Source organism: Lontra canadensis, unplaced genomic scaffold (assembly GCF_010015895.1).
Source record: "Lontra canadensis isolate GAN:19392208 unplaced genomic scaffold, GSC_riverotter_1.0 scaffold6, whole genome shotgun sequence".
Classification (NCBI taxonomy): Eukaryota; Metazoa; Chordata; class Mammalia; order Carnivora; family Mustelidae; genus Lontra; species Lontra canadensis.
Genome location: NW_022631000.1, coordinates 29,943,648 through 29,969,170, shown reverse-complemented (window position 1 = coordinate 29,969,170; position 25,523 = coordinate 29,943,648). Strand labels below are relative to the sequence as shown.

The 25,523-nt window shown below is 39.0% G+C and overlaps 2 protein-coding genes across 6 annotated transcripts in view; one reads left to right on the top strand and one right to left on the bottom strand.

Moving 5' to 3' along the window:
- Positions 1–25,523, bottom strand: part of MED12L (mediator complex subunit 12L) — a 317,533-nt gene that overhangs the window by 198,201 nt on the left and 93,809 nt on the right. For 3 of the 5 annotated variants that reach the window (XM_032852495.1, XM_032852497.1, XM_032852496.1), the window contains exons 12-16: positions 24,919–25,050; positions 21,361–21,487; positions 18,810–19,024; positions 17,429–17,533; positions 16,389–16,565 (exon numbers count right to left, since the gene is read on the bottom strand). In XM_032852495.1, the coding sequence (XP_032708386.1) occupies positions 16,389–16,565; positions 17,429–17,533; positions 18,810–19,024; positions 21,361–21,487; positions 24,919–25,050 (756 nt within the window). The remainder of the gene's footprint in view (positions 1–16,388; positions 16,566–17,428; positions 17,534–18,809; positions 19,025–21,360; positions 21,488–24,918; positions 25,051–25,523) is intronic. The other 2 variants (XM_032852498.1, XM_032852499.1) reach the window with 1 other exon arrangement.
- GPR171 (G protein-coupled receptor 171) lies at positions 7,263–13,925 on the top strand. The gene is made up of 2 exons (XM_032852512.1): positions 7,263–7,392; positions 11,672–13,925. Exon 2 carries the CDS (start codon positions 11,695–11,697, stop codon positions 12,649–12,651), a length of 957 nt encoding a protein of 318 aa, XP_032708403.1. The 5' UTR covers positions 7,263–7,392; positions 11,672–11,694; the 3' UTR covers positions 12,652–13,925.

Genomic DNA, 25,523 nt, shown 5'->3' with positions numbered 1-25,523 from the left:
ACAAAAGCTGGTTTATACCATTTTTGCAGCCACCTTCCACAGTATTAGGAACTCAAAGGAAGCTGTGAGCTCTTTTTTCGTGGTAGCAAAACGAAAGAAGCATTTCTAGACCTTAAATCTTCACAGTCAGTCCTCCAGAGAATTTCTTCAGAAACCTGGAACTTGGCTTTCATTGGATCAAACCAGCTCATTTTCCATCCCAATCTGTGGCCAGTGGAATCTGACATGCTGGTTGTCAGTTATGGCCTGACCCTGATATGAGAGGCAGAGTGAGCACTGTGATAGGCCTATGGACAAGAACCGCAGAAAGTGGGTTTCTCAAAGGAGAAGTCTCGTTTTTACTGCTGAGAAAATAGAGTCCAGAGGCTGCGGAGATAACGAACAGATGAGCACCCCTAGCAGCAGGCAGCCTTTTGTAAACAACCACTGTCAGAGTCACATATCTCAGTGGACAGCTTTCATGGGTAAACTTAGATGATTATGATGTTTGTTTCCTGATTCTTATCACAAAAGTTTCTTTTATTTAAAAAAAAAAAACTTCAGAATATTTCCAGACAGGTAGCTGACTCAATTACACATCAAAATGGAATCATGGTTCAGTTATACTTTAAGAGTTCCTATTAATGGGGGATTTTTAGACATAGTCAAGAGCCATTTTCAAACACCTTTCTATTAGGTTTCTCTAGTCCATAAGTTGCGAAACAGCTAGTAGCTGTCTTCTACCTACAGATGTGTTTTCTTTTAATTACTGTCCCAACAAATAAAAGCATGGGGAAGCAACTGGCTCCAGCTAAGGGCCTGCTACCCTCTCTTGGTGAGGCAAAAGCTCTCAACTCACTATCATTCCCAGCTTTCCTTGCTTTCTATTGTTTCTTACACACTGTGTATCAGGCCTTCTTTTCCAGCATAGGCATCTAAGTTTAGAAGCCGCCCTGGGCACCCTGAACACTCGAGGACTCGCATGACAGCTTTCTCTACAGTAGGACCTGGAATATGTTCCCTTTTAACCCAGGGCACTCCAAAGCAGTTTCAGGGCTGGCAGAAAACATAAGAAGCTAAGCCATTTTTATCTCTCCCACTGCAACAGAAGCTGGAGTACAAGCACGAAAAGAGGTATTATGAAAACAGGCCCACTCTCAACAACAAAGTAGATGAGAAGTATTTTCATTGACAAAGGCTACTTGAGCTTTTTGAATGTGCTCATTGCATAAGTCTGACTTCTCTCATGGTCACAGTTAAGATCTCTGTGATCTCATCATCTCAACCCACTTCCCAAGCACTACCTTCAGTGCTTTGGGGACCTGAAATATAAGACTGTGGGCCCAGGATCATCTTGTTCTATTTCCAACCTCCAGATGTCACCAGCTCCGATCCACATGGTGTCAGTATGTCAGGCGAAGCCCACAGCTGCACTACCTCCTGCTTCCCTCCCAGATCCCAGGTCACTGTGTAACTGTTAAATCTTCCTCCCAAGTGTATGACAAAGTTCTAAAGGTTTACTTTCCTATCATCCCATCTCCTGACATAAAAGGCCACTGAAATGTGGCTCTCATCTTCCCCATACAATACTTCACACTACTTAATAATCCCTTTTCTAAACTAAAAGATTCTCTACATTTAACTAGGAGCTTTTTCAAGCTGTTAATTATTTACACTCTACTTTTTACACCATGGCTTTCTGAAGGAACACTGGCTTTCCCCGATATTTACTGACCAAAATGAGAAGTTAATTCTCGTTTTGTTTGTAAATTAACCACCAATTTTAATTTTTAAAAATTGCCACTATTAAAAAAATAATCGCCATGCCACGACCAAATGTGTTTTCCTATCTGGTTGATACTATGAAAGTAGTTAGGTAAATAAAAAGGAAAATGCTATTTTTTTAATAGGGAAACCAGGGCTTCCCTACCAATGCTATTTAAAATAAGTTTCTTAAGTGTTTAAAAAGTTACATTCAGAATGTCCTCATTATTGCACAGCAAAAAAAAAAAAAAAATCATCAACAAAACCAAAGGCAATCTACTGAATGGAAGATGATATTTGCAAATAATATTTCCAAAAAAGAATTAGTATCCAAAATATATAAAGAGCCTATAAAACTCAACACTAGAAAACCAAATAATATGATCAAAAAACAGGGAGAGAACCGAATAGACCTTTTTCCCAAAGAAGTCCTATAAATGGCCAACAGACATACGCTCAACATCACTCATCATCAGGGAAATGCAAACCAAAACCACAGTAACATATCACCCTACACCGTCAGAATGGCTAGTGTCAAAAAGGCGAGATAGAACAAGTGCTGAAAGACATGGACAAAAAGGAACCCTCATACACTGTTGGTGGCCATGTTAACTGATATAGCCAAACTGTGGAAAACAGTGCGGAAGTTCCTTAAAAAATTAAAAATAGAGTGGTGCCTGCATGGCTCAGTCGGTTAAGCATCCAACTCCTCCTCTGACTCAGGTCATGATCTCAGGGTCATGAGATTGAGTTCTAAGCAAGATCATCTTCCTCTAGCCCTTGCCCCCATGTGTGCACTCACACCCTCTCTCTCTCTCCAATAAATATTTTTTAAAAATTAAAAATCGAAATACCGTATGATCCAGTAACTCCAGTATTAGACCCTTAAGGAAAATGAAAACAGTAATTTGAAAAGATATATGCGCCCTGTTTCTTGCATCATTTTTACAATAACCAAGACACAGACGCAACCCAAGTGTCCATCCACAGACAATGGATAAAGAAGTGGTGTCTATATATAATGGAATACTACTCAGCCATAGAAAAGAATGAGATCTTGCCATTTGCAACAACACATATGGGCCGAAGTTAAGTGAAATAAGCCAGACAAAAAGACAAATACTGTATGACTTCACTTATATACAGAATCCAAAAAATAAATACACAAACAAAAACAGAAGCAGAATGTCCTGGTTATGACGATAAAGCACTAAGGAATATCCGCTATCTAAAAGATAAGGAATAAAATAAAAACAATCTATGCTTTATCAAGTAATGAGGTAGCACTAAAAACATAGTAATCCAATCCTCGAACTCACCTTTCTACCTATTCACCTGGATTCTCTCCTCAGACTTCCCTCGCCAGGACTGAAACCAAAGTCTACTCCCCTCCCAGCCCAAAACCACAGCCCCGTACCATACTTCTTCCACTGTTCCCAGTGCCCATCCCTTCCCATCTAAGGGTGGGAGTTCCTTATTGCTTCTCACTCAGAATGACCGTATCCTAATCATCCCCTATCCTGGTTTCTTGTCTTCTGCTTTCTCCCTAACCCTATGGAATCTAATGCCCTCAGACTTACCGAGTTCTAACAGTATCACTGCAGGTGCTACAGATTCCGTGCGACCCCCTCTACACCATAACCTACTAAACATAACAAAAATACCCTCTAGCATGGGAGCTAAGGAGGCAGCCTACAGTCAACAAGCATTTGTTAGAACTTTCCTTAAGTACTTGATCAAAAAACAAGGACTCACATGGCAAGGGGTTGGGAGAATGTCTCCAGAGAACCTTAGCCTGGAAGGTAACAACAGAGTTTGTAAAATGTATTCCGAACTTTGAAAACATGTTATTCACAACTTCTTAAGGAAAGGACCACAACCACTCAAAGGCGGAAAATGAACTTTGGTGACCAAAAAGAAACAAGATAACCATTCAAATTTCTTTCTTAGGTATTTCGCTTGTTAATTATTTCATATCCATCCATCAAATAGCACACAACTGAAAGGTAAAATGAACTGTATGGTTACCCAGTAACACTGTACAGTCTTTAATAAAAAGAACCAAAAGGACAGGCAAGGGGAATGAATATACTCAGTCATTCTTATAATCGAGTTCACATTCCAAGAATATGTAAAACCCTTTTGCCTTCAAAACACTTCTTGGTGAGTGCTGTGAAATGTGTAAGCCTAACGATTCACAGACCTGTACCCCTGGGGCAAATAATACATTACATGTTAATAAAAATAATTAATTAAAAAAAACACTTCCAACTTTTTACTCTCTGTTTCATTAAAAAGGGAAAGCCGAGAGAGTGTTTAAGTAACAGAATCAGCAACGTTTTGGAAGCTCTGTGTCTGTCTATGCCTCCCTTAAAAAGTGCTCCGGTCTAATCACATCTGTCGCTCTGAGATTTGAAGCTGCCAATCTCAGTGAGAGTCAGGGGGAGAAAGTCTTTGGACTAATCCAAGTGGGCAAAGGGATTACATGCTTTAAAAAAATCTTTCAAAATGTAAACCGAAAGCAGTGGCTCCCGAGAGGAGGCAGAAAGACACACACACACCCCGGAGAAACATCTTGATCACCAGCATTTCTTAACCAAGGAACAGCCTGCTACCCAAAGATCATAAAAAAGTTTCAGGAGGCAAACTACTTTGCTCTCAAACTCAGACTCCGTGAGAGGAGTGGGCACAGTCGCATACCATTCCCACCACTCACTAGTACTGAAATTTAAACTAAGGGGGGGGCAACAGGGCGGTGGGGCAGGCTGGATGGATCTGCTGGCCTTCTTTGTAACCATTGTTTCCACCCCCAACACTTTCATTTTAAGAAGCATAATGAAGTACTAGGTCACTGGAGTCTAATGGAGCAGCTTTGGACAAGGCCTTAGTTTCCCCATCTGTAAAGAGTGGGCTTTCCTAACAAATCATGGATTTCCTTAAAATAAGTTCTCAGACTGGTGTCTGACTGTGGCAGTGGTTACCTACTCCAATATTCATTTTCCCATTCCCTATTAGCTCCAAAGGGCTATTACGCTATGTTTAAAAAACAAATTTTAAGAAAGTTAAACATTAAAAACGACACTTCTACTGAAATACAGTTTGGCATTTGTGTTCAGTAAAATCAAAAGCATGATTTGTGTGCCTGGAGAAGTTGACTACAGTAAGATTTTCTTTGTCAATTCGTGGGGCAATTTTGCTTTTTCAGGTTTTATTTAAAACAAGCAAAATATCCATTAAAGTAACTAGTACGTCATTTCTTTTAAAGTACCGCCATGACCAAGATCAAGGAAAAATAACTTCACCTCACTTCTGCCCACTTGGGTTTCTAAAATACTGGGTTAGTGATGACATGTAATTTCCCAGAACACTAACAAAATATACTCTGAGAACCATTTTTTCTTAATGAAAGAGATAAAGAAGTGACTTTGGGAAATTTCAAATGGAATTTGTGTTAAAAACAAAGCAGGGATGGTAGCCCCAAAAAAGCATATTTCTACTCTGATTAAACTTCCACAAAATATCAGATAGCCTCAAAGTTATTCTCATAAGGAAGAACAAGGCTTAATTTCACTATTGAAAGGAAAATGGAACAGTGAGAACTAGGGTCCTTCAGCTCTTTTCTATCTGGCAATCCAGACACAAAAATGGTGGCCACAGATCTTTCAGAATAGTTGAATATACTTCTCAGCTCTGTCTGGCTATACCCCCAAAGTCAACAGGGAAGTAAACAGATAGATATGCCTACCTAAAACAAGAAACAAAAAACTGCACTACCAAAAACTGCTCACTCCGGTTTTCCTGCATACCATGTTAGAACCATTCACCATTCCACTGGCAGTCAGCTCTGTCTCACCAAATTCTCTCCATGCCCCCACCTCTGTCCCCACCGCATGTGAACCATGAGCATCACTGCTCACTTACTTGACGATCTGCAAGGGTGTCTTTTCTGAAGTGTGTTTTTCACTGAGTCCCATCCAACAACAATGCACACGAATCTTCAAAGACAGAGCCTTTCCCAGCACTGTTATGATGAGAGTTAACATTGCTTCTTAACCAAAAACCAAGGACAAAGTTTAAGATTTGGGCTTTTTTGGTCTAATCTGGAAGTGCATATATATAAAGTCTTCTTTTGCAACATGGTGATAATAATAGCAGTAATAGTTATTATTCATACTTACTATTGTATTATTACTACATGAATTTGGGAGAACACCAGGATTCACGAAACAAATGGCTACTATCATCATAAGCATTCTTACTCCCCCCCACCCACCACCAAAAGTTCCCTTAAACTCTCCCTAAATTCCCCTTGGCTTGACATCTCATTTAGTCTTTTGAGAGATTTTTCTTTTTAAAAATAATTACAAAGGGATTCATTTTGGATTCTGGAGAGGCTTTTTTTTTTTTTTAAATATCTGGAAAACTAAGAATTATTAGGAAAAAAGGAGAGAAAACCAAAGAACCTACCAAACCAATGAAGTAACACTAGAAATCAGGCCCTAACCAAGAAATGGTTTTGCACTTTCAAATCAACTTTGGACCAGCAGACGTTGGACTCCAGAAAATACGGCTGAGACGTGAGCTCATATCCTCTTTTATAAAGGCTACACTTATACAAGAAAGATAACCTAACAAAGCCAGTCGATGACGTGGATGGGGTACAGTGACTTTTCATGAGGTCCTTCACCATGCTGAGCTCCATTCAGACACTCAGTAAACATGTGCTCACCACAGGCAGAATGATCATGTACCCAAACAATTTAAATACACAGGAGGGTTCCTTTACATACTATCTATTAATTACTAAATACCAGGCTCAATTCATTAAGCTATTTGGGCCAAACTGACAAATGGCCTACTCTTGAACTTAGAGAAACAGACCCAAAATATCCTTGAAAGAAAAGAATTACAACGAAACCACAGCACACACAATGTAACATTTTAAGTAAGTGTGCATACACTTAGAAAGATTTTTAAATCTGTGCTGAGATTTGTGCCAATTTATGTACCAAAACCATTAACAGTAATTATCTCTGTGCATGTAATTTTTCTTCTGTTGCTACTTCCAGATTTTTCCACAACAAAAAAGAATAAAGACAAAACATAAACTTTATCAGACTATGTTAAATCACATCTTTCTTTATTAATAAAGGACTCAGCAGAACCCACACTGCAACAATTGTTCTAATTATAACTTTGAAAAGCTGATAATATCAGGATGTATACTAAAGAAATTTTGCTTGAAGACTTACTATATTTAATACATAATCCCTTTCAAGGCACAAAAAGTGATGTTCTTTAAAATCATTATGATGGAAAACGTATCTTAGATGTTTAAAAAAAAATGCAAGGCACGACGATGGGACAATAAAAATCTTTCTCTAAAAGAATACACAAACACAAAAGGAAGCACACACCAAATTGAACCTCTTAGGGAGACTTACATACAGTTAAACTATTCACAAACCACAGTTTCATCTACGTCAATATGCGACACTTTAAAACCACACGAAAAGGAAAGGAAATTTTTTGTACAGCCAGCCTTCGTGCAATGGAGCTGCCAGTGCTCTTGCTCAGGCCAGACGGCAAGCTCCTGCTTCTCTGAAGACCCACAGTGAGCCCGCAGTGGCTCAGACAATATACCCCCAGGTAGGTGTTTTTTAAGTACTTGATATATTCAAATGTCTTTCCATCTAAGGGGAAGCTATCATGCTCAGTGTTTAAGACATTTAAGTTGGAAAGGACACTGTGTGATAAGGCTGCCGTGTAAGAGGGTACCAATTATTAAATTCTAAATAGATTCTCGCTATGAACTGCACTATAATTTTGTTCTATCTGATAACCTCATCCATTCCTCTCAAAAGAAAAAAAAAGAAGTTTAATTTATACAAGACTGAATATTTACTTATAGGCCAACATAACTATTCAGTAACTCAATCTTATTTTTTATAACAAAATGGATAAATGTCATGTTGTAAGTTTTTACAACAGGGTGCAACAGATCCTGAAATGACTTCCCTCCATAAAAATTTTGATAGGTAATTTCAAGAACATTCTATTGTGACTTTCATTTAAAAAGAAAAATCTAATAAGTGTATTTATTCCCCAAGCAATGGGCACTCAATCCCAAACAAAGGAGACACTTGAAGTTTTTTTATTTTTGCTGTAGCACCTCAAATTTCCACATGCTGAGTAATTGGTTGACGAAACATTTATCAAGCACTTGGTCTTCAGATTTCTGAGAGAGAACACAAAATGCTATTATAGTATGATTTAACCTCTAATCAACATACCAAAAATTTTAAATGAAGAGATTTGTTTTTCATTGCAATCTAGACTGAGGTTCACAAAAAGCGAATGCAAGGTCCTACAGGAATCTCAAGCATCATCAGATAAATAGTTATGCTGTGATTATTTTTAAACAAATTATCCATAAGTGGTATATATGGCCAGTTCTAGCTATAGGGAATACTAATTATTAATTGATGAAAACAATTTTCTAATCCTCCTCTTTACTGTATATTCATCTATAAAATGAGACTTTATTGTATAATTGTATGAACAATAGGAGCACTTAAAAAAACACAGTACTATGTTAACTATTATAATGTAACATTAGAAATACAAGAGCAAGGGCACCTGGGTGGCTCAGTGGGTTAATCCTCTGCCTTCGGCTCAGGTCATGATCTCAGGGTTCTGGGATGGAGCCCGTCATCAGGCTCTCTGCTCAGCAGGGAGCCTGCTTCTCCCTCTCTCTCTGCCTGCCTCTCTGCCTACTTGTGATCTCTGTCTGTCAAATAAATAAATATTTTTTTTTAAAAAGGGGGGGAATACAAGAGCATAAGCCACAATTCTAGCATCTGGTAAAGGAACAATGAGCTAAGGTGGGTGATAGAGTTGAGGATCAATTTATTTCAACACTAGCTTTTGACCCAGAGAAGAAAAGGATGGTCAGAATGCCATGGTTCAAATAAATGTTTACTATCCAAAAAACAGAGTTCTAAGAAGTCAATGAAGCCTGGAGTAGACTTCCAGACACAAAGAGCTTACTCCAGGCATTTTAAGATAGGAAGGATTTGGATATAGGAAGGATAAGGTCAGAAAGCCTAAAAATGATCAGCGGGGTCAGATTCTAGCCCATTCATACAAGCTAGAAAAACCTTGCACAATATTAGAGTGCCAGACCCCAGTCTCCTCAACTGATCGGAGGCTTGGGCTAGACACTATCAATAAAGGTTCCCGCCATCCTTAAAGTCCTGTAAGTCCCCAATTTTTATCACAGCCAGAGTACAAAAGCAGGAAGGAGCAGTTCACAGCAGAGGAGAGATACCACCAGTCTAGGGAACTGGGGTGAAGACAGTAGGGATGGCTTGAAGCAACCAGGTCATGGGAACTTTGAAAGTAAGGGAGGTTTAGATCTAAAAGGTAGAACCTGGATCTGGTTTTTAAATATATATATACAGTAAAAGGAAACAAAAAAAAATACTTGAAGTCTGAACCTCTCTCATTAGTATTTAGGGGAAAAGTTAAAAACTAATATTTTCTTTTTGCTCTTTTATGTGAAAATTGCCTAGAATATAGTTTCTGCCACATAGTAAGCACTTTGTAAGGCTGGCTGCTGTAACAACAGTTACTATCATCACCATCACCATGATTACTACTATTACTGAGACAAAGCTTTAGAGTGGTTTTGAACATAGCTTCTGAGGTCAGACTGTCTGAGTTGGAATCCTGGCTCTATAATTTAACAACTATATAACCTTGGGTGTTACTTAACCTCGTTGTACCACACTTTTCTCATTTATAAAGTAGGGATTATGCCTACGTGGTGGGAATGATGGAAGGTTAAATAAGCACATGTAGTACTTAGCACAGTGCCAGACACAAAGTACTCAATTATTTTCACTGAGTTTAGTGCAGAATGAATTACACATGAACCCTGAAGTCCTACCTGAAGTTGGGAAAGAGGAAGGACAGTCACCCTTTTAAATGACACTTTATATAAAGTTTCGTGTAGGTCTGCCTTAACAATCTGTTTATAGTGTTTCATCCCAAGGTGTGTATACAGTGGATCATTAAATAATCAGGAGAATTAAGAATCAGAAAGGCTTCAAAAGGTTTTGTCGTTGTTGTTTTACTTTTAAAGGGAGGTTTCAGAGAATCAGTTTATTTGGACTTCTTAGCCACTATAAGATTTTCTTTTTTTTTTTTTTAATTTTACTTATTTTTGAGAAAGTGTGCGTGAACACAAGTGGGGCGGGGAGGGGGGGCAGAGGAAGAAGCAGACTCCCTTGTTGAGGAGGGAGCCTAATGTGGGACTCGATCCCAGGGCCTTAAGATTAACCAGCTAAGCCACCCAGTCACCCAGATTCGCTGTTTTTAAGAAGTTGTGTGTCAGGTTTTTTTCTGCTAAAACACAAAATCTCCTGGTCTTTAAAACAAGAGGAAAGTGTTTAATATGCATGAGGAGGGTGTACACCAAGAAGCAGCACCAGAAAGATATATCCGTGGCCCTAAGAGCATTAGTTTGGACCAGGCCAAAGAGAGGAATGAAAGCCCATTGGTTTACCTTACACTTATGTTCTAGATCTGGAGGGAACATGACAAGATTCTGTCATTATCAGTGTCAATCACAATGGTTCTAAGAATATGTCTTATACTTTTGGGCTTAACTGCCTCAAAACCTACAGTGAAAGAAAAAAAGCATTATAGTTAGATGCTTCCATACGAATATAACTGAGCTTCTCTTTGAGAATTTTGTAACCAATGATCATATATTTTTGCTCTAAAAGGCTTTAAAATACATCTGTGGTCAAACTTCTCAAAAACACCAATATAAAACATCTATACAAGCACTGTTTACCAGAAACAGAAAACAAACCGCAGAGGTACTTTAAAATTATCCAGTAGCTGCATTTGAAAAGGCAAAAAGAAACAGGAGAAATTAATTTTTATCATATATTTAACCTAACATCAGAAATATCATTTTAACATACACTGAATACAAAAAATATGGAGATGTTTTACTAATTGTTCTATTTGTACAAAATAGTGCACACTTTTACTACTTGTATTGTTTTTTATAATATTTCCTAAAAAAATCTTTAAAACCTGGTGTGTATTTTGCATTTACAGCCCAGATCAATTTGGCTGTTGAAGTGGCTGTCATTTCAAGTGCTCAGTAGTCACAAGTGGCCACATACTGGACATCACAGGCCCAGGTCACTAGGGAATGGTAGTAAGGAAAAAGAAGGAATAAGCGTCAATTCAAGCCAGATTCTAACCCTTCAACTCTTTTCGCTGAACAGAAAAATGAAATGCAATGATAATGAACATGTTCTGGCACTTGACATAGTGAAGAGCCTACTTTTAAAATAATTCCCTCTAAATTTCAGGATAATTTTCTGTCCCCCGTTATCGTCCCTCTCAGCCTAGGTTTCTCCAGCATGAGGAGCTCTTGTCAATCTATGAAAACAGCAAGCCAGGAAGCCTCACTGAAACCTCTTCAGGCTCAGCCACAACCAAACCATTTTGCCCTCATTTCCTCTCTGTCTGTTTCTCAGAATTTCGGTTCACTTATCTCCTCTGCAAACTAACTTCCAACCCAAGTGGTAACAAGAGTTATCAGAATGCAAAAGTATGATGTCAAAAATATCCATTCTAGAAGCAAACCTCTATGGGATTTCCCAAAATCACGAAATCAGACCATGGAAAACCCAGGTCTCCTCTACAAACCATGATGTTCCCACCATCTATTTCACCAATAAAATTCTACCTAAGAATTAGAAAAATTGTGACCCGGGTGTTCTGAATACAAATGTTTTTAAAGAAAATCATTTCTAATTTTAATTACTAACCTCCTTCCCCAACCCTTTTTTTTTTAAACAGATTCTTCGGATTTTTCTTTTTTTTTTTTTCTTTTTAACAGAGTCATCCTTACTTCCCCTCAAGATGACAAACAGTTCAATCTTCTGCCCAGTTTACAGAGATCTGGAGCCATTCACATATTTTTTTTATTTAGTTTTCCTTGTTGGAATTATTGGAAGTGGTTTTGCAACCTGGGCTTTCGTACAGAACAAAAATCACAGGTGTGTAAGCATATACTTAATTAACCTGCTTACGGCTGATTTCCTGCTGACTCTGGCATTACCAGTGAAAATCGTTGTTGACTTGGGTGTGGCACCCTGGAAGCTGAAGATTTTCCACTGCCAAGTGACAGCCTGCCTCATCTACATTAATATGTACTTGTCAATTATTTTCTTAGCATTTGTCAGCATTGATCACTGTCTTCAATTGACATACAGCTCCAAGATTTATCGGATCCAAGAACCTGGATTTGCCAAAATGATATCAACCGTGGTGTGGCTAATGGTCCTTCTTATAACAGTGCCCAACATGATGATTCCCATCAGAGACATCGAGGAGAAGCCAAATGTGGGATGCATGGAATTCAAAAGGGAGTTTGGCAGAAACTGGCATTTGCTGACAAATTTCGTATGTGTAGCAATATTTTTAAATTTCTCAGCCATCATTTTAATATCTAACTGCCTTGTAATTCGACAACTCTACAGAAACAAAGACAACGAAAATTATCAGTATGTGAAAAAAGCCCTCATCAACATTCTTTTTGTGACTACCGGCTACATCATATGTTTTGTTCCGTATCACATTGTCCGAATCCCATACACCCTGAGCCAGACAGAGGTGATATCTGATTGCCCAACCAGGATTTCACTCTTTAAAGCCAAAGAGGCCACACTGCTCCTTGCTGTGTCGAACCTGTGTTTTGATCCTATCCTGTACTATCATCTCTCAAAAGCATTCCGCTTTACAGTCACCAAGACCTTTGCTTCATCTAAGGAGACCAAGGCTCCAAAAGAAAAATCAAATGGTGAAAACAACGCGTAAAATATGGGATTTTTCGTGTTATCACTTCCGGCCTCGGTGGACAACAGGTACCAGGAAAGAGAGAAAAGAGCCTAAGTAAGAGACACATGCGTGGCCTGGTTACTGAGAAACTTGTCTAAATGTAAGCTAAGCAGTACTCTTGTGGTTGTTAATGGTCCTAAGCCCAAGTATTTGCATAAAAAAACTAAAAGATCCTGTTGAACCTACGTAAAACCGTGTATTATCCTTGAAATCTCAAAGAGCTTTAGGACAAGCTCAGAGGCATTCAGGAAGTATTCATTTAAATACCAGGTAACTGACTTCTTGACAGAAATATGCAAAATAATCCCCCTGTAAGGTGCCAGAAAGCCCTTCAGCAACACAATTTAAATAAAACTGTTTAGATCATACCAAAAAAGTCCAGCTGATCTTCCCATGAAACCACCTGTGCCCGATTTATTTTTAATCCATCATTTCAAAGATGGTAACCTTTTAGCTCACTACTCCAATTTTTAATATCTAATCGTTTTGTGACACAGCAACTAAACCTATTCACTTCTGAAAAGGCTTGGAAATACATGAATAGTGTTTAATGTACTTTATACACTTATATCCTATCAGGTTTATAAAGACTTTCTACCCTAAGTAAAGACAAATCCAGTGATTTCTTGTTTTGTAGTAACATGAAATAGACCCTACAGAATTTTCAAGCAAGTTGTTAAACTGCACTGACTGCTGAAACTACTGTTTTGGAACTAGAAACTCACATCAAAGGTATGGAAGAACACCACCAGTCAAATGGACTTAAAATAGACATGCCAGATACACACAGCAAGACGTTGTAGGGAACACAACACATGCTGGGCTGACTGGCACCATGTCTGAGTCTGACCCCACATGGGGCCTCCAGTTTAAAGAAGGGGTGACTCCAGCTCTCAGGGTCACAACCCTCAGATCTAATTCTCTCTACGGCCAGTAATGCAGAAAGGACTCAACGGATGATATAAAATATAAGACTTATTTAGGAAAAAGAAAATTGAAAAGTTTAGATAACCATACCTGAGACTTCGGGGGTGGGGGGGTTTCATTTCAATAGCAAAAGTCTGTTTTGCAACAAGTGGTAATACGTTTGCATTAGCGGCAGTGATTAAGAAATGGTGTTCCCGGCAGCCTTTTGAGCTCGCCCACGCTCATGTTTCACGAGTGTACTTTTCACTTTAATAAATTTTCCCATTTGTGTAAAAAATAAAAAATAAGAAAGAAAGAGTGTTCCTGGAAACTAACAAAACAAGTTTGATTCCAGAGTCATGTTTAGTCCTGTACTGAGAAGTATTTTCTGAAGCTTGAACCCAAGACAATTCCAGTGTACAATTTCATATTCCCTAGTTTGAAGAGAGTAAATGCACCAAATGAGAAAATGCACCAAAACAAGTGTCTATCACACTTCCACCATGGTGAGTCCTGGACAAAGTCTAGCTAGCTAGTGGTCATGACAGGAACCCCCCTTCAGCATTATGTCTCTGCCCCAGGGTGTAAAGGGCACAGCTTCGCCACAGCTATGCTGCGGAAATGCCAGCCCACTAGAACCTGTGCTTGCTGATGGTCTGCTGCCCGGCAGATCAAGACATGATTCATATCAGCATACATGAAACTACTAGTTTCTTTTCCTGAATCTTTTGGTCAAGTCCCTATTAGTCTCTCTCCTTGGTCTTCACCTACTAGAGCTACATCTTTAAGACAGGAAATGGGGGTGGGAGGGAACAATTTGTTTTTTTAATCATATTCTTATATTCTTCTCACATTCATGCGTAATAGGTAAGTCAAATTTTCTCTCTTTATTAAGGAAGAGGACCAGACTCTCTACAGCATTCCTAATGTCAATGTTACATTAATAACATTACTGATGATTTATTCTAAATGACACAGTAAAGGGAGGCCTAAGGCAACTGATGATAGAAGGCTATGAAAAAATTGTATCCTGCAACATCAATTTTCTAGCAGTTGCTTTATGATTGCATTATAGTTATGTCATAATCCATCATGAGAGACTTAATCACTGGAAATCATTCATGTTCCTTCCTCCAAGGAGGGGGCAGTCTTTAAAATGTTACATGCTGGGAATGACTATGTGGCCAAGGATTACATGAACAATAGAAGAAAGATGTCCGTGCTTGGGTATTGCCCTAAACAAAGACATATGGAAGAGGAAAGCCAGCAAAGCCCTGCCTACCCAAGAGAGAAACACAAAATCCTCAACCAATTCAACCACATTCAACATTTTGCCTATTTATTACCTCTCTCCTTTTTATTTAAATTAACTTTTTATTTTGGAATACTTTACAATTTACAGAAAAGGTACACAGATAGTACAGCAAGTTCCATTATACCTTTCATTCAGTTTCCCCTAATGTTAATGCCTTACATCACCATGATACATTTGCCAAAAATAGGAAATTAACATTGGTGCATTAAGTGTTAACTGAACTCCAGACTTCAAATCCTGCCTCCACCCACTTTTGATGCCAACTCTTTTAAGACCAATCCCAGACATTGCAATAGTTCATCCATAAATTCTTCAGGACACATTTCTAAAATATCAGGCTATCCTTTCTGTTGCCCTAAATGCATGGTGAGATTATTCCATTATGTTGGAAATGAGTGATGTGTACAGGTGATGAGCAGAAAGAATTGTGGCAACTTTTGACATAGCCCTGGACACAGAAAAACTGGCACCAAAAAGAAGATTCTTAGTTGTTATAAAAAAAATAAGTGTAAAAAAAAATATAAAAATTTTGAAAAGTTCCAAAATAACAGAAATTAAAAATTAAGAAAATATTTAGTTTGCAGAGCAAAACTCCTCAAAGATATCCAGAAGACAACATTATATATACCTCACAATTACACTGCTGTTAAAATAATAATAATAGTGTGCAACAAAAAAATGGCTCATTAAAATTTCTCTTAAAATCCCAGGAAAAAAGATAGTAAACCTAAAATTATAAACACATTTACAGATTTGGGTCCAATTTTCATTAATATCAAAAAACCAATCTTGTTTCCCTTCAGTAAAAATCACATCACTCCTTATGAGTCAAACACTACATTTCCCAGTAAATATCTCTCATATGCTGCTCAATTCTTATATTCATCGGATTGAAATCCAAGTCCATGTCATATGCAACCTCCTCTATGAAGCCTTAACCATCTTCTCAATCAAATGCTCTCTCTCCCCTCCAATATTTATTCTTTGAGAGTGGAAGACACGCAGGCATATCAAACAGTTCACCTTCCAGTGGGCAGTTGGGTTTTTACTAAATTATTGCTTGTGTTTTAGTGCATATCATTTCACACGTGTCTCCCTCCTATCTTATTCATCTTTCCTGTGTCCCAAAATTCTCATTCATCTGCATAACACCAAGTACCTGCCACAATACAGTGCACATAAAAGACACTCAGTAAATGAGTGTAAAATGGAAGTGGGAAAATACATTTAGACGTCATTTGCAGTCACTCAAATGCTCTTGATAAAAGGATACTAATCTAGAAAATTCCATTAATTCTAGCTAGCCAGTAGCATCACATCACAAATTTGAAATACAACTATACATATGCTATGTGATCATAATAACAAAAGAAGCAGTGAATGAAAAACTCACCTGCTTTCATATGTATTACTCAGGCAAGTAGTAGAAGAGTCGTGGTTAATGATCATAAAATGAAACAATCAAGGCTGTCAACTGACTGAAGCCGTGACTTACCAGAGGTATGGGGAAATGTGTTGCATACTGCAGGTGTCGCAGGAGGTCATAATTAGATGGAAAAATTAGCTCCCTGGGTTTTTCTCTCTTAAGCAACTTCTCACCATTAACCGACATTCTTCTGCCCAAGGAAGGGTTGGCATTCTCACAGGATTCTCCAGGCATGGGAGAAAAAATCTAAGTCATGTAAAACAAATGTTGGAGATTGTAAATGAAAGAGAGCAACACCAAAACACAGCACTACATACCAGAACTCCAAATACACAAGACACTCCTACACTATCTCTTCCCTCTTTAAGCACTGAGAAAATAAAGAGAAAAAAGAAACTGTGTTAATCTCTACAAAATTCATATACAGATTAGTAGGAAACTATCAACATAATCTCCCAATTTGAAGATAAGAAAATGACGAACACACTCATAAGAATTATGCAAAGCTACACTTCCCAGAGGACCAGAAACAACATCAGACTCATAGGTTAAGTGTTTTCTCATAAGGTTATATTTCCTACAAAAACATAAACACAGAAATCATTAACAAAACTAATGAGTACCAGATATAAAAGTTTTAATCAGTATTCCAAACAATATGTTTTTTATAAAGCACCTCACTGAGAACCATAAGGAGGAAATTATTATAACTATATGGAAATAAAGTAGAGAAAGTATAACAAGTCCAGATCCAGGAAAGCTACATACATAACAAATCAACACAGACTGTCATGATCAAACTATTCATGTATTCCTGAGAGATGATGGATCTCAAATGAGCAAAAGAGTCACAGATAGTCAATTAGGAGGACAGGGGTGTTCTAATCTACAAAGGAGACAATGCAGCCAAAACTAAGGATGAACTGAAATGAGACAATTGCACAAGATGAGTCACTGTACCCTAGCAAGGAATATGGCAGGATCACATTTACATCGGTACAAAGGTCATTCCAGTACATGGGGCAAGGAACAGAAGGACGGAGACAAGCTGGGATAGGGGTGGGGAAGAGGGGGTTAATAGTCAATAAGAATTTGAAGGTTGAACCTACTGGAAATTCCGAACCAAAGTCAGTTTTAAAGTCATTCTTGTCTACTTCATCAAAAATATTAGTAGTTCCTGAGTCAATGCCCATATGCGCCATTATAGTCTGTTCCTGATGATTGCCAGAGAAAGAAAGTGACACTGTAAATTTTGTAGTTCATTAAAAACCTGAAGCTAAAATATGACAGTGATGTTTTTAACCACCCTAGGTCTTTTCTCTCCCTAGTAACTATTTTTCCCAAAAAAAGAGAAGTTTTAAGACATGCACTTGCTTTAAAAAGTTACATTCTTTATCCTCATCAGATTTACCTTTCAAGATACTTCAAGGAAAGAGCCCACAAACTTAAGACATTAAAAACAAACTGGCCATAATGTCCCTCCTTTAGGGTATTCCCAGTCACGTGCTCACAAACTTTTCCTAGAAAATCTGAGAGTGTACCTAGATATAAGAAAACTCAATATCCAAGAATAGAAAGGAAGAAACAGAAATGTAAAAGAAACATAAACAGGTAAAGTAACTTTGGTTTTTAGCCTTTTATAACTTCTAGTGTGGGCAAATTCGGAAACAACAGTATTTGTATTAAGGAAGGAATTTTTAAAATTCCTGCACCATTTGATCACCAAATCTTAAGAACACGAACTATGAATCCACACATGTAATTCTAATACCAGGTCTTTCAATTACAAGGATAACCAGTGTTTTAAAAATATCATCACAGCATATGCTTAAGCGCTCACAAAACCATCATGAGGCTTGATTTTTAAGGAACCTCCACAATCTCTCACCATTTTCCACTCTTTTCTCTTTACCACCTCCATGTTTTCTGCCTTGAAAACTTCTTTAAGTATATATGGAACTATGTCCAAAACACCAGAAATTGGCATTAAATTATAGTCATAGTATGAAATAATTTGACAAGAATAATTTCACATTTTAGAGTTTTCAATTAATTGAAATGAAAATATGATATGTTATGATCAAAACAGGATGTCCCATTTTGTAGGAAAGACAGAAGCAATGGATGAACTGGGGAAAAGATGTTCCTTAGAAAGGGACTTTAGGCCAAAATCAGTCTGATTTTAAGGCACAATGTTAAAGAAAAACTGGAAATTAGAAATACATAAAATTAGAAGCATATAATTCCTGTCCAGTAAAAAAATGTTATGTACTGTCAAATCTTTAATAGTTTTAGAGTATCCAAAAGAAAGTTCTGGAATATATATATACATTCCATATGTTTTCTTCATAAGTGAGTAACAGAGATAAATGAGTTAACAGGAGAATACAATTAAAATGCAATCACCCTTCCACCACCAAAGGATCCTCTCAAAGGGGTTTCCCCAGCTGAGTTGTTTTCAGGGCTGGGGCACCACTCCCAGGGCCATACCTCCATTTTCATGTCATGGTCCTTTGGGTAGTGTTCATCCACATTCTCTCCGGCTGGCGACCGTGGTCGGGTCGAGGCGGTGACTGACAAGTCTCCTCGAGATATGAGGGTGCACATGTATGCATCATGAGAGAAGACATCGTGTCGGATGAACTCACAGAAGAGCAGCACCAGATTCACAAATTCCACCTTTTCACATTCACTGTTTGGATCCGCTATAAAGAAAAAGATCAACAATTCAGTCCCCTTGATATAGTAGGAAAAAAACACCAAACAGGAAGTCTTAACATGGGGCACCCAGGTGGTTCAGTGGGTTAAGCAACTGTCTTCAGCTCAGGTTATGATCTCAGGGTCCTGGGACGGAGCCCCACCTTGGGCTTCCTGCTGGGAGCGGGGTGTGGAGGGAGGGTCTGCTTCTCCCCCTGCCCTTCCCCGCCAAAGTCCCCACTCATGCTCTCTCAAATTTTTTAAAAAGCAAATCTTAAAAAAAAAAAAAAAAAAAAAGCTTAACAATATTTTCCTTTTTTTCTTACATAATAGAAGAGTTATTAGAAAATTTACTATGAAACCCAAGCATTTTGTGCATTATGGGCACATGGGTTTTGATCGTCCCTTTGGACTTGAAAAACAGTATCCAGTGTGTTAAGGACAATTTCCAGTTTAAAGATAGTGGTCCCTGGCAAATGAGTAACCACTTAAGTAATAACATAAACACAAAGTTTCAGGTAAGGGAAAAAAAAGGGGGGGGGGAGCCAAACTGCTTTCCTCTGGTTTTACTAGTAAAACAGCTCAAGACCGTTTTCACAGCTTGAGAGTGTCCATATATTTCTAAGGTGTATGTGTGTACCTTTCAAAGGACACTTCACAGTAAAACAATCCAAAAGGTCCTTGAAAATATTAGTGCACGGGATCCACTAAAAAAAAAAAGAGGGAAGATGGAAGACACAGAGATGGAGCTCTGTGGTCTTTCCCAGTTGATAGCCAGTCCGTTCAACTCATATTATGACTTTCAATACTGCCTCTGCTCTCTGAAACTTTGCACCCTTGAGAGGTTAAAAAATGTTAAGAGCCACCCTCTGAGGCTCGGGCCCTGGTACCATCCTGCTCACAAACACCAATAGAGACAAACAGATGGATCCAGGGAACATTAAGCTCCTTCCCTAACACTGAAGCCTTGGCGGTTGCTGCTGTCCGCTAAAGTCAGTGACACACAGTGTCTACATGGAGAAGTAACACCGCTCTCTCTCTTCTGGATCCCCCAGAACAAGCAGAGGCAGACAGGAGGAAGAGCTTCCCAAAGAACAAACAGGAGTGAGGACAGGCTGAGGAACAGCAAGGGCAAATGTGTATCCGTCCCCTCCGGAAATGTAAGAGAAGTTGGAGCAGCTGACTTCCACTCCTGACCATCTATTTTCTACTCCCTAGGATCTCTTCTGTCCTGCATTTTTCTGCTTCCTCTTCCATGTTTCACAACAGCTGCCTACCTTGCCACCACCAGTGTGTCTCCAGCTCTCCCCCAGCCCAGAACAGCCACCGAGCCACTTTAAGAACCTCACTCCCAAGCACCATTCAACCCAAAACAAGGGCCTTCTCAGAGGAATCGGGAGCAGTACTATTTCCCACTGCTTTACCTCATTCTTCACAACAAACCTGTCCCTCCTGCCCCCTCCATGCATTTTCTCCCCTTTCTATCACTTTTCACTTTATGCCATCTTTCTGTTGTTTCAGCACTATCTACCTGAAGACTTGCCCTGCTGCACTTTGTCACATGAAAGCCTCAGAAAAAGATCAAGACGGCTAAGCACACATAAATGAATCTTTGAAGAGTCAATTTACAGTATAAACCCACTGGTCTTATAACACCCAAACCCTCGACTCCCCACAAACAATAGAAAAAGAGACAGAAGAATGGGAGAATGAAAGAACATCCCAGAGAGTACAGGCAAGCAGCCAGCCACCTGCACAAACTGTTTCCTTACATCAAGGATCTGGTTATAAAGTACTTTGTTTGATTTTTCCTTTTCTTATCAGCAGTTAGAAAAGGAAAAAATTTTGAAAACAGTGTAAAAGACAACCCGGGGCAGCAGCTCTTCCTGCCCACGGGTCCTGTCCCCGTGCTTTAATACATCACCACTCTGCACCAAAAAAAAAAAAAAGAAAAGAAAGAAAGAAAGAAAGAAAGAAGTAAACAGTGCAAAAAGAGAAAATTCCTAATCACAATAGTGATTAGACAATGAAACATGAGAGGACCTTAGCTCCTCTCTTTTGGTAAGAAAGAGCTAGAACAGGAAAACTATACCACCAAATATTAGAGAATGAGGTGACTTATTTTTACATTTTTAAAACTCTGGAGATTTTGAAGTCTTTGCAGCTCGCTTAATTTTAAAATTGCACAGAAATCTCCATTAAAATCATGCGACAAAATTTTGCTCAGTAAAATATACATTACACTCAGCACCAAGAACTCTTGATTAAGACGCAAGAAAGGAAGAAAAAGAAGAATTAGCTCCAATCTTTTATTTAGGATCTAGAAGCAAAGAACTTTACTTACATAATGAGGGGGCCTGTGTATCTAAAAATCTTAATAGAACATTCTGGAAAACAGGCAAGCTAGATCCAGCAAGAGAGGCTGAAGAAATGGACTCTTTCTCATCCAATACCTCTGATTCACCACATCTCTAAGATTAAAAATAAGCACAGTTAATTACAGACGGCAATGTAGCCATGGTAGGTCATGAATTTGTTAGTTTTTTATTAACATTTAAATTCTCAGAAAAAAAACATGCAAAATTAATTGAGATTTCTGTACTTGAGGGCTATGCATCATAGGTAAATATAATTGCTGAAAGTTAGGGGAAACTACCCCAGAACAACTCAAATGATTTCAAAGGACACCCTTAAAAAACATTATTCATGTAAATTATAAACTCTGCACCACATTATAACTGTCCACTGAATATACAGCATAGTATAATAAACTACTCATTGTCCCTATGCAAAATTGCTAAAAATACCTTGAAGTTTTCTTCATTTTTAAATAGCTCATGCTTAACTATATACTTCCCCTGAGAAATTTTTGAGCATGTTATTACTGAGTTTGACTTTTTTGTGTGTTTGTTTTTGCTAGGTTAGTGTACTTACAAATGTGTGCAAGGGGTGTTGGGAAGTATGTTGTCAAATAAGAAAGTGAACATAATTCCTCTGATAAGATTCCTTAACTCCTCACACTTCACCAGTTAAGATCTCTTAGAACCTGTGGAATCTCCACAGTTCATGAAACACAGAACTAGAGAAGCTGCATTTAAGATAGTACTAGGAGACCAAAAAAGAAACAATTCAAAACCAATCAGGGGGAGCCTGAGTGGCTCAGTGGGTTAAAGCCTCTGCCTTCAGCTCAGGTCATGATCCCAAGGTCCTGGGATCGAGGCCCGCATCGCGCTCTCTGCTCGGCGGGGAGCCTGCTTCCTCCTCTCTCTCTGCCTGCCTCTCTGCCTACTTGTGATCTGAGTGTCAAATAAATAAATAAAATCTTAAAAAAAAAAAAAGGCAATCAGAACCCTGTTCTCTATTCTTTCTCATATCCCTTTGCTCTTCCCATTTTTATTACTATTCTTTAATATTAATATATTATTACATTAAGATATTAATTCACTAATCCATCCTCTCTGTACGAAGGTCAAATTTTGAAAATGGCGATGTTCAACAGCAATCAATTATCTTAAATACCTCTGAGAGAATATATTTTTTAGATGTGAATATTTACACTTATTAAATAAAAAGCTACAGGGCGCCTGGGTGGCTCAGTGGGTTAAAGCCTCTGCCTTCGGCTCAGGTCATGATCTCAGGGTTCTGGGATAGAGCCCCGCATCGGGCTCTCTGCTCAGCAGGGAGCCTGCTTCTCCCTCTCTCTCTGTCTGCCTCTCTGCCTACGTATGATCTCTGTCAAATAAAAAAATAAAATCTTAAAAATAAATAAATAATAAAAAATTATAAAGTCATCAGTGTGAGCCTCTTCCAAAAATGACTGTGTGTTTCTAGAACACACTGGAAGAAGGGATGCCCATGAGACACAACAACCCAGAAGGAGCAACTAAATTTGAGAATTTCAACTTTGGTTACTAAAGTTTAACCACTGCAATTCACAGTAGAATAGTCTATCTATTCATAGAAAAAAAAAAAAATCAATGAAACATCTTTCATAATCTGCACATTGTAAAATGGGTCATGTGTTTCACACCTTACTTAACCCAGGATCTTCAAGCCCCAATTTGAACAATGTGATCCTTTTTATTTGGTGAATAGTACTTCCCCAACAGTTGGAGAGTGATATCTATGGATATATTCTTTCTATTTCATTTTTTAAGAGCTTCACAGGAAAGAGTATTATTAGTAAGAGAGAACCAACTAAGTTGTCATCCATTCATACAACATTTTCTGAGCACCAGCTATGTACTGAACACTATTTTGGGTGCCAAAGACACAACACTGAACAAGGTGGGCAAAGTCCCTGCTGTCAAGCTTACGTTCTAGAGGGTGGTAGGCAGGCATTAAACAATAAGCCAAAAGGAGAGTAAAACAAAGAATGACTGAAGGGTGGGTGACTTCCTGGGGAGGTGACTTACCCATGTTGAGCTAGGAATGTAGAAAGCCACACTGCCTAAACTAGCAATGGCAGAAAGGAACTGGCCATGGGAAGACTGGGGAGCAGTGTGCCACCCAGTAGGAACAGCAAGCCCCAGGTCCCAAGGCAGAAGCTGGTTTAACGTGCTGGAGGCCCAGGAGGGCCAAGGAGGCTGCAGCTATGCCCCAGGGGGAGAAATAATGAGGCAGGAGGGAAAGGCAGGCCAGGGAGGCCCATACAAGGCTCTGTGGACACAGTAAGGAGCCATTAGGAGTCTGCATAAGGGAAAACGTGATCTGCTTGCCGTTTGAAAAGATGGCTGTGGCTGCCGTGAGGAGCAAGGTGGAAGGCAAGTGAGGGAGCAGAGAGGAAAGGGCCCTGCAGCAGTCTGGGTGAGGAGGAGATGGCAGGCCGCTCACACCATCCACAGCCTTTCTCCTAGCCAGCCCTCCCAATCTTATGGGCAGATAAGGGGGCTGGCTTAATAATTTTCCCTTCAACAAAAGCTAGAGTTTATCAAGCTAACTTTGTTTTTCTCCTTTTTAATCCACTTCCAAGGGCCAGAATACAATCATAAAACTAATACAAATTGGTATCTGTAATCTCAAAATCAGAACCTCAAGAAAATATTTCCAGGGTGCCTGGGTGGCTTAGTTGGTTAAGCGTCTGCTTTCGGCTCAGGTCTCGGCTCAGGTCATGATCTCAGGGTCCTGGGATTGAGCCTCACATCGGGCTCCCTGCTCACTGGGAAGCCTCCTTCTCTTTCTATCCTCCCCACCCCTGCTTGCGTTCCCCCCTCACTGTATCTCTGTCAAATAAAGAAATAAATCTTAAAGAAAATATTTCCAGATTCACTATATTATGTAGCTTTAAAATTCAAAAAAGTTGTATAATATATACATTTCCGTGTGTGTGTGTGTGTGTGTGTGTGTGTGTGTTGTGTTTATTCATATGTATATAATACAAAATGTATATATGTGCCTGTGTGTCTCAACTTCATTTGGGAGAGGTCCTTGTTCTAAATCAGATGTTAGGGGCGCCTGTGGCTCAGTCGTTAGGCATCTGCCTTCAGCTCAGTCATGATCCCAGGGTCCTAGGATCGAGTCCCATGTCAGGCTCCCTGGCTCAGCAAGGAGCCTGCTTCTCCCTCTCCCTCTGTCATGCCCCCTGCTCGGGTTCACTCTTGCTCTGTCAAATAAATAATATCTTTTTAATAAATAAATCAGATGTTAAAGTTTTATTTTAAAAGATACAATTTTAAATTAGTCCAGAATATAAATTATTGGCTTCGTCAACTGAGAGGGGATCCTATATGTGAATTTGGGATTGTCCTTATGTGAATTTGTCCTTACGTGAATTTGTGTATTCTCCCTTTTTTCCATGAAGACAGGAAAAAAAAAAATAGCATATGGATAAGAAAAAAGATTCCTCTCCAAAACAGTTATTTTTAAATGATGGCGTTCCATCCAGAAAGAAAACTGAACCTACCTCTGCCTCAATTTCCGCCTGCCTCTTCTCCAGGAGCTTCGCCACAGCTATGGCCCTGTGCTTGCCCGACCGCTTGCAGCTCACCGCCCACTCACACAGCAGGGTCACCACAGCTTCGTCATTGGGGGCGACCTACAGTCAAGAGAAAGGGGGACCAGCCATGTCAAGTGAAGCGTTCACCCAATGACGGGAAGCAAGCAACGGATTTTGTAATGCTTTTAGAGGTTTAAGATTTCTTATATTTTATTATAGGCATTCTAGAAAATGTTCCCAAATCCCTTTTAACTGAAGTATAAAGAGCAACACTTAAGTGACAAGGAAGGAAATCACTTACTGGAACAGCTCACTCTGTGCCAGTTTCAAGGGAATTAGAGTCTCCAATCTCCTTGTATAGGTCTTTCATTTATACAGAATTATCACAGAGCCCCACTGATTTTCCAGAACTCAGCATCAAAAGCCAAGAGGAAGGGAAACTGAGCACTGAATACCCAGAAGAGCTGTTCCCAACTCCAAGCACGCACTCCACTGTTGGCCCCCTTGCACTCAGAGCCTCACTCACCACCTAATCCGAACATGCCGGGTCAACAAGCCACCCACTCCAACAA